The sequence below is a fragment of the Chaetura pelagica genome, unplaced genomic scaffold, assembly GCF_000747805.2.
Source record: "Chaetura pelagica isolate M959 unplaced genomic scaffold, ChaPel_1.0 scaffold178, whole genome shotgun sequence".
NCBI lineage: Eukaryota > Metazoa > Chordata > Aves > Apodiformes > Apodidae > Chaetura > Chaetura pelagica.
The window spans coordinates 2,800,760-2,809,721 of NW_009954505.1; the positions used below are offsets into that span (position 1 = coordinate 2,800,760).

General features: G+C 41.2%; 1 protein-coding gene across 1 annotated transcript in view; it reads left to right on the top strand.

Moving 5' to 3' along the window:
* The window catches only part of SHROOM2 (shroom family member 2), a 72,355-nt gene that overhangs the window by 24,781 nt on the left and 38,612 nt on the right, over positions 1 to 8,962 (top strand). Inside the window, exon 3 of the mRNA XM_010004656.1 lies at positions 4,402 to 4,530. Within this exon, the coding sequence (XP_010002958.1) occupies positions 4,402 to 4,530 (129 nt within the window). The remainder of the gene's footprint in view (positions 1 to 4,401; positions 4,531 to 8,962) is intronic.

Genomic DNA, 8,962 nt, shown 5'->3' on the forward strand with positions numbered 1-8,962 from the left:
TGGAGGGCAGGGCAGGGCAGGGTGATGCCGGGGGGCTGGAGGAAGGGCAGGGTGATGCCGGGGGGCTGGAGGAAGGGCAGGGTGATGCCGGGGGGCTGGAGGGCAGGGAACCCCCCCCCCTGCTGACCCAGCCCCGGGCTGGAGCCAAACCTTCAGCAGGCACATACATCCCAGCCATCCCAGCTTTCCACCTGGGTGCGGGTCTCTGGAGCTGCCTGCTCTTCGTCTGCAAAAAGCCTGCTGCGGCGAGGGTGCTCTTGGTGTGTGTGTGTGGGAGATAAACCAGAAATTCTGTTGGTGGGGGGAAGGGGAATGCACTCCTCTTCTGTCTGCTGCCCTTTTATCTGGACGGGACCTACAGAAATTCTGAAACCAGAGGGAGTGGCCTGTATTCATTGGTATTTGTGTTGTATGCAGAGGTAGTTCAGTTACTTCATTCTATTCCCTGTCTGCTTTTCAGTTTTAAGATATTTTTCTGACTTCTGTTGTTGTTTACAGATAAATCTGCTTGTCCAGTTTAGTTGTTTTTATCTCTTAGTCAAAGAAGTCAATGTTGTCTCTTTCCCCCCCCTCCCTTCCCTCCTCCATCCTCCCAGAACCCCCTCCCCGGCCACATCCAGTCAGCCTGCTCAGTGTTACTGCAGCAGTCTAAGCCAGTGTCTCTATAGCCTGTGAAATTCAGAATATCTTAATGCTTTCCAAGGATTAACTGTAAAAGGACACGTTTATTCTGAAAAACTGGATTGGAAAAGTTGTTCTATTGCTCAAGTATTTACACACATGTTGTTGAGACGCACTATCTAATATAACAGGTTGCTTATAGTCAATAGAAGCTGTTTTTTTCCCCTTTGCATCGTATCTTCAAAGCATATCAACATTTTCCTTCCAGTAGCTTTTGTAAAAGCACTGATAGAAAGACAGTCTTGGTGAAATGCTTTTATTAATGCTAAGGGTTTTCTGGGTTGTAGGTTCAGATGATCTCATTCTGTCACTCAGAATTAATACAGAGGTATCACATTAGAATATAAGTATTCAGCTTCCAGCATCTTTAGTTGCCTGCAAAATATTCCTGTTTTGAGTGTTTTAAGCTTTTCTTCCCAGTCTTTCTGCCCATTATGTTCTGAGTTTTGGAATCACTTAACATGCTATGTTCCATTTATTGTTAGAAAAAATTGTTCATTGAGGTGCAGGAAATAGAAAATGTAATTAAATGTTGAGAATCTAGCAGTAAACATTGTTGACTATGTACAGTACACAATAAATTAATGTTTTGTCATGTTGTGAACTTCAGCCAAAGCAGGTGTCTGTGTGATTCTACCCACCAGTATTTTTGGGCTGTTCAGACTGTTATATCTTAAAAACAAAACAAAATAAAAAACACCCTCTGGAAAATGTGTCCACATATATAAAAAAATTAAACAGAACTTTTAAGTTCTTGTTCGTTTGACTTCCCTCACGTCACAACTCAGTCCAGTCTGTTCCTCCCCTTGCTTGGCTGCTCAGAAAGATGAAAGTGGTGGTGGATTTTGTAGCACAGAAGAAGCCATCTGAAAATGATGTTCATGTGGCAAGAAACTATCTTGTGAAGATCTTGAGAAGTTCCATGAGGTACTGTACTGAGTTTAAAAGCGCAACCCTTCTGTTCGTTCCCAGTGATTGAATTCCTTTACCAGTTGCCAAACCCATAGCAAACCATCACAGAAGTCCTCTTTCCCAGCCTTCATTCCCTCATGCTCTACACATTGCTTGTGTTGTGCTAGTGCCCTAGTCTTGTGTTTCCTTAGTGGTGCCTTACAGAAAAGTAATTGTCTCATAGTAGGTAAATCTTTTTGCTGAATCGATGCCTAGGAGATCTATTGAATTTGCCTAAATAGGTATTTGTGGTTTGGTGAGCTGGCACCAGCACCTTCAGAGGTGAGCTGTGGGGAAAAAACAACTCCTACATTTGGCACAGCTGAACAGTGGAACAATTTTTTTCCATACAGGCTCCATATGGGCTGAACAAAGACTTGGGGGCCTTTCACTTACAGATCTGAAGCCCAGCATCCTGTGGCCGAGCAGAATCTTTTGCCCTTGTTTGCACTGAGAGTATTCGGGCTCCTCCACTGACTGGATTTCATATTCTACCAAGAAGAATGCAGTGATGCTCTGCTTAACTGTTTTCTCTTTTGTCATGCTGGGAAGAGAGTAGTCTTTTGTTTATGGAAACAATTACTTCTTTTTTTAGTGACAGTAATGATGCTACACTTCTTAGTTTAAATCACAGCTGCAGGGTTATTAGTCTGCTTTTGTAGTTTTGCATGCAGAGTTTGGAAAGGCAGTTCATCACTGAATTAATAAAATCTTCCAAAGTGTACCACAAAAAGCTGTGTACTCAAATTTGACCTGTTTTGAAGACACAGAGTTTATAATGAGCATTAGTTTTGTTCTGTAAATCCAGTGGCTGATAACCCAAACTTATAAAAAGAGGGAATGAGTTAAAAAATGTAGACCTGTCTTTAGAGTTCAAGTTGAAAATAGGGAACACTCTCAGCTTAGCAAATTAATTTGCAATTTAGACAAATTACTTAACCTTGCAGTAACTAACTTCACAAATACTCTTAAGTGAAATTCCTAAGCGTGTTACGAAAACCCTCAAGAGCTGAGGTCCTGTGAGCCTTTGTTTAAGACTTGGAAGGCTTGGAAGGATGGGATTTGTCTCACTTTCTACCTCATCTAAATTTTAAATTGCATTTCCCTTAAGATGAGCTGAGGAAGAGGGCAGGATCAATTACCTTCAAGAAGTACTTGCTTAGTTTCCGGGTGACTGGGAGGATCTAGGCAAATGGCCTGTGCTTGACTTCTGCTCACTTAAACAGAAGTAGCTGAATTCCATTTAGAAGGTTTATTCAACACTGGGGGGAAAATAATGCACTTATTTAGTGGGCACAGAAAGGTATTATGAACAGCAAGTCCTTGGACTTGGTCCCCCTCTATTCTGCATTGGTGAGGCCGCATCTGGAGTATTGTGTCCAGTTCTGGGCCCCTCAGTTCAAGAAGGACAGGGAACTGCTTGAAAGAGTCCAGCACAGAGCTACAAAGATGATGAAGGGAGTGGAACATCTCCCTGATGAGGAAAGGCTGAGAGAGCTGGGTCTCTTTAGCTTGGAGAAAAGGAGACTGAGGGGTGACCTCATCCATGTTTACAAATATGTAAGGGGTGAGTGTCAGGGGGATGGAGTTAGGCTTTTCTCAGTGATGACCAGTGATAGGACAAGGGGTAATGGGTGCAAATTGGAGCATAGGAGGTTCAAGGTGAATATCCCAAAAATTTTTTTTACTGTGAGAGTGACAGAGCCCTGGAACAGGCTGCCCATGAGTGGAGTCTCCTTCACTGGAGACATTCAAAACCCACCTGGATGTGTTCCTGTGTGATGTACTCTAGGTGACCCTGCTCTGGCAGGGGGCTTGGACTAGATGATCTTTTGAGGTCCCTTCCAACCCCTAGGATTCTATGATTCTATGAAAGAAGTGCAAGCTTCCTCCTGAGCAGAAGGAAGAAGTGTGTAGAGCAGTTTTGCAGGAAGGTTTGCAAGGTACAAAGCTCTTAACAACTTATGGTTGTACCTCTTAGAAGAGATTTCTTTATTTACATGAGCATGTATATTTGGAGCTGATATCCACATAGATATCTGGGGACTTGGGATTGCTGAGCTGTTTTTGAGGTATATTGTTTAAAAACCAAAAAACAAACAAACAAAAACCCATAAAAAACCCCCACCAAAGACAACCCCTCCAAAAATAACCCTGCATACCTAGGGTGCCAAAGATTTCAAGAGCTGAAGGCAAACTTGGATGGAATTAAAATTATTAGTTATCTCACTCTTACGAACTTATATGAAACAGTGTATATGGCTTTATTCTTTCCTGTCATTAACTCTTTTCTTCCCACCTCTTCCCATAAAGCACATGCTTACAGTAAAAGCTTGCCAAAGCCCTATTGTACTATTGACAGGTTGTAAAAGACTCATAAGTCTTAGTATTAACTTGAACTATTAAAGCTCTGGATATGTGTCTGGTACTTTAAAATTTGTTTTCCTGTCTCCACCCCTCATAAAAAGCACCCCACCTCCAAAATAAACACGTATTTATTTTTAAACCCGAAGTATGCAAGCACAGGCCTTGGAGAGTATTGGCATTTCACTGCATCTTGAGCATTTTAAAGGAATGCTGGTGTCTTTTCAAAACTGGCATGCATGTAGAAAGTTGTCTCATCTGCTGTCATGTGAAGTCATTATGCCTCTCACCCACCCGTATGTTTGACTACAGCCCTGGTAGATTTTTTTGCTGCATGTCACCTTACTGAACTGTTTGCATTGAACTAGTCCACTTGTAACGCTCCAACTCTCTCGTTTTCAGAAGAAATGACCTAGCCTGCAGGCCTCACTCTTGGCATGCTACCAAATTCACAGAAAGTCAACCTGAGACAACCACGTCACACTTTGCCTCGTCCAATGCCTGCGTCTCCTGGCACTCGCGTTATCATGCAAGGTGAGTCCCCGTTTAAGTTACACGCATTAAGCTGCAACAGTGAGACAATAATAATGTAGGTCATGACATTGAGTGTTTTTTAAAACAACGAATGCAGAGTCCTTGTATTATACGTCTCTTAGTATTGCCTGTCCTTTGAATGCTTGAACGGGAAGCGTGGGAAGCTTGACATATGGATGAGTGGATTTCAGAAACAATATGTGATATGTGCGTGTGACTGAAAGGTAAGAAACTGGTTTTAAAGGCACTCGGAGGGTTGTGTTTCGTGCTCTGCGGTTCCCTTCGGTGTCTGCTGGTAAAATCCTAAACCTTTGTCAGTGGAAAGAAGCCATCAAAATTAACATCTTTTCAGTGAAATAGTAAAGGATGAAGAAATTTTGAAATGTTTCAGACTATTAAAAAGCCTTTTTCTAAAGGGAAAGTGCAGAATGTTTTCTTGTTGAACTTCAAGGTATTAACTGGGTTTGTTAGTTAAACTGCCTTTCTGTAATCTGATACAGCTGTACTTTTGTAGAGAGGTAATAAGACCAATCATGTTCAGTCCCTGTTAAAAGCACCTTAAAATTTGTTAGGTCTCATTCAGCAGGGAGAAAGTCTGGCACCCATGCAGTTTTAGTTGTGAAACTCTTAACTTCTAAGTAACACCTTTTTGTACCAGGTTACAGGTTCTTGTTTGTTTCCTGCCTGTAGGTGCCATTCTTCAGCATTTTCACAAGGGTGTTTTGTTGTTGGTGCTTTTTTCTTCTCAGTTCCCATTGGGCCACAAGTACACTAAGTATTAAAGAAAATGAGTCTGGTGTGCTATCCCAGTTTGGAAAATAGACTTCTGTTTTCCTTATTTACTGCTGTATGATCTCTCTCATTACTTCTTGATGTTATTTTTTTGTGGTAGTTAGAAGAGCATTCATGCTTCAAAATTTTATTTTCATGTTATTTTAATGATAATTTTAAAGTCTTTAGAAGCTCCCTACTGTTTTTAAAATAACTTGCTATCTACCCTTGAATAAAGGATCAGAGTTAACATTTGGACAGAAAGGGGTTTTTTAATACATTTTGTAATATTTCATTAGTAAAAGTTTTAGCACATTATTTTTCTCAAATCTTTGATTATAATTGCTGCTGCTTTACACTCATTTAGAGTTTGTATGTAAATTTCATATAGGTAGGCTTAATTAGATTTACAGATTTGAAGACAGTGGAAGTTCTTGTACAAAACAAAACAAAAAAAAAATCAGAAATTTCTAAAAAGCTTTTAAAAGTTCCTGGTTGGAAGGCTAACTCAAGAGTGTTTCTTCTGTCTGTCTATTGAGTATTCTGACAGAGCTGTAAATCAGTATGTGCTTCCTGTTCTTCCTGATGAATGTCCTTGTACCCTATGAAAGTAAAACATTACAAGACACATATCTTAAAGTGTGATTTGATAGGAGCTGGGTGAATCACAGTATTTCAAAAGGAAAAAAAATCGTTTGGTTCAAGGCCAGTTTGAAATGAGCTTTGGGCAGGAAATTGTGGGTGTAAAGGAGAAGGAGGAAGGGCATAAAGCAGTCCTCTCCTTCTGCATGTCAGAAATAGCAGCAACTGCTCTTAGACATCAATAGTAATAAAAAGGGCAAATGCTACTTTCTCAGATAACTGCTGAAACTTTTAGTGGCTTTAGCACAGTCTAATAGCAGAGTTTCCAGAGCACTGAACCCTTTGGCTGCCTGTGCTACCCACTTGAAAGTTGATGTATATGGGAGGTCTGTCCATCCAACTGTCTGTTGCTCAAGGCAGTTTCAGTGGCAGAGCTGACTTTAGCCTGCTGGCTACTGGAGGCCTAGCATTCCCAGATTGCCAACAAGGACTTGGGTACTGTGAGGATCCCACTTGCACAGGGGAGTTCTTTGGGCTTGCTCATCTGCAAAAGGAGGAGGTGAACAGCTTCGGTGATTCCCCACTTTCAAAGTACAATTCACGAAACAAAGATGCACCATGCACTCTTGAGTCAACATCGAGATGAACAGGACACAGAAATATGTAGCTGAAAGCAGCAGTACGTAGGGAGATAATAGAAATAGCCCCAGGAGGGTATGTTAGGGTATATTTCTAGAATTCTGTTTTCTAGAATGTTTTTTCCTTCCTTGAGCCAGGCATCCGAGATTGGTATTTTCATAGCCTAAAGTATCATCTGAATGTGCCTGCCTGCATTCTCTCAGTGAATGTGAATCACTCATAAAACATGGAGAGTTCAGTCAGGGGGAGAGATGCTTTTGCTCTCTTCCAAGCAGGATATACCTACATTTTGTGTGTTGAGGGGGTGGGGTACAGCTACACAAAACAACTGTCTGAAAATTGACCTTACTACCTAGGTAGGTGCTACCTATGGGCAATTTGGTTTGGTTTGGGAGAGGAGGGGGCATTGGTAGATTTTGGTGAGGTTTCTTTGCCCTTTGAGAAGGTACATGAAGTTAGAGAAAGACAGACAGACCAGAAGAGACTGTATTAGTGTAGATAGGAAAGAGCGTAGATCTGGTGACCAACCCTCCACATCCACCACTGTATGTGTATTATTTTATCGTATGATTTTAATTCAAAAACTGTGAGCTATCTTGAAAGCATTAGGCCAGGTCTGGGTGCTTCTCATGCAAGCATAGAGAGTTAGTCCTTGAAAGATTTAGGTGCTTCAGTTTCCCTCTGTGAGTCTGCTGTCTTTTTCACAGAAATCACACCTTAACAACATGGATGCAGACTTTTTTCCTAACCCACTCTGGACTAAGGCTGAGTGCACTTTTCTGTGAGGTGTGATTATGAACTATCTTAATTTGCTGAAAGTTTAGACCCTGCATTTTCTTCCAGTAGGATACATGGTAGTAGGAGACCTTATAATCTTGGTTGATTGGGGTTTTTTTTCTGTCCCTGGGTGTACTGTTGAGACCAACAACCCCTTCTACTTCATTCTGGCCTTACAGGTGTGTGAGTGAGGCAAGTATGCTTTGAGAAGGCTGCTTAAACCAAGTTTTTGGGACAACTAGGGTCAAGTACATGTAGACTGTAATCCTGTGCAGTCTGAATGTGGTCTGATTCGTTGAGAGGATGTAATTTCTGGGAGGGCCCGAAAACAGAAATTCAGCGCCCCAGCCTTGGAGGGCAGTAGGTGCTTATTGACTAAGGGAGCCAAGGATGGTGTTTTTAGATTTTTCCTGGACTTTACCTGCCAGACTTTGACCAGCAGTATGGGTGCTTTTGTGAATCCACCATAAAATATCCACCCAGGATATCCTGGGATACTAGGCTCAGGCAGAGTAATGGCTTCTGGATTCTTTTTCCATGTCAGGGTTCATGGGAGGATTGCCCCACAACTAAGGACCACAGGAGGCCATTGCTTGACAGTTACCTTCAGGAACATTCCTGTCCTTTTTTTTGAAGCTTTTGCTGCATCTGCTGGGTTTCCATTAGGCATTTTCTAGCAGGGCTTTGACCTCTTCTGCTGATGATCTCTGCTTCACTTTTGATACCAGCAGATCTACAGGAGACTTGTAAATTGTAAATCGAGGCTTTCCTGCACAAGTGTCATCTTTATTTTAATCAATATCAAGTATCTCCGTAATGCTGAAGAGGGGGAAAATATATGCAATCCAATATCAAATACCTGGCTTACATTCTTCATTCACAAAGGAGGTCCTAATAATGTCTAAGACACTTTACATGAACCACAGTGTCTGCCTAAGAAGATAGTTTAGGGCCTTCTTAAGTATTTGGCAAGGTGGTTTTAAATGCTGAAAATAAAATAATGCAAGAAGAAAAAAACTGACAAGGTGAGGCCAGTGCTAGCGTACCTTGTTAATAAAATGCTTTTAGAAAATAAGCACAAGGTACACCTTCTTTTACTTAACATAAATTGCTTTTGACCATGTTGTATTTTTAAAAGTTACAAAGTCTATAGTAATAGGGGGAGGGGAGGAAGCAATTTCCATGTCAATACTGAATTCCAAAGCATTGTTTGGTTGACCTTTGCAATTTTTTTGACAGAAGACAATATCCATACTCTTTTTATTTTTATGTGGACTAATCTGATTTCATTGCTAGCTTTCACAGGTTTCTGCACAAAATTTGATAGTTGTTTCATATAATTATAGCTACAGGGAATTGGAATCATTCCGGGATTTCTACTAAGGGGCTTTGCGTGCAAGGGCAAGAATCTGAATTTGGTATATAAAAGCAGGAGGGGCTGCCAGTGAATTTCATACAGGGAGATGTGATGAGAAAAATTGGAAACACTCGTTTCAGCATTGGTGTGTTAAACTGACAAGAGGTGGGTGCTGTGAAAGATAAAAAAGAAAAGAGAACAAAACTGATTGGGTAGGAAGACAACAGAAGCAGCAAGATTTTGAAATAGTGTCCTAGGCAAATGATACAGATAAAGTACAGCGTCAAAGGTGACATTTCTGTAGAG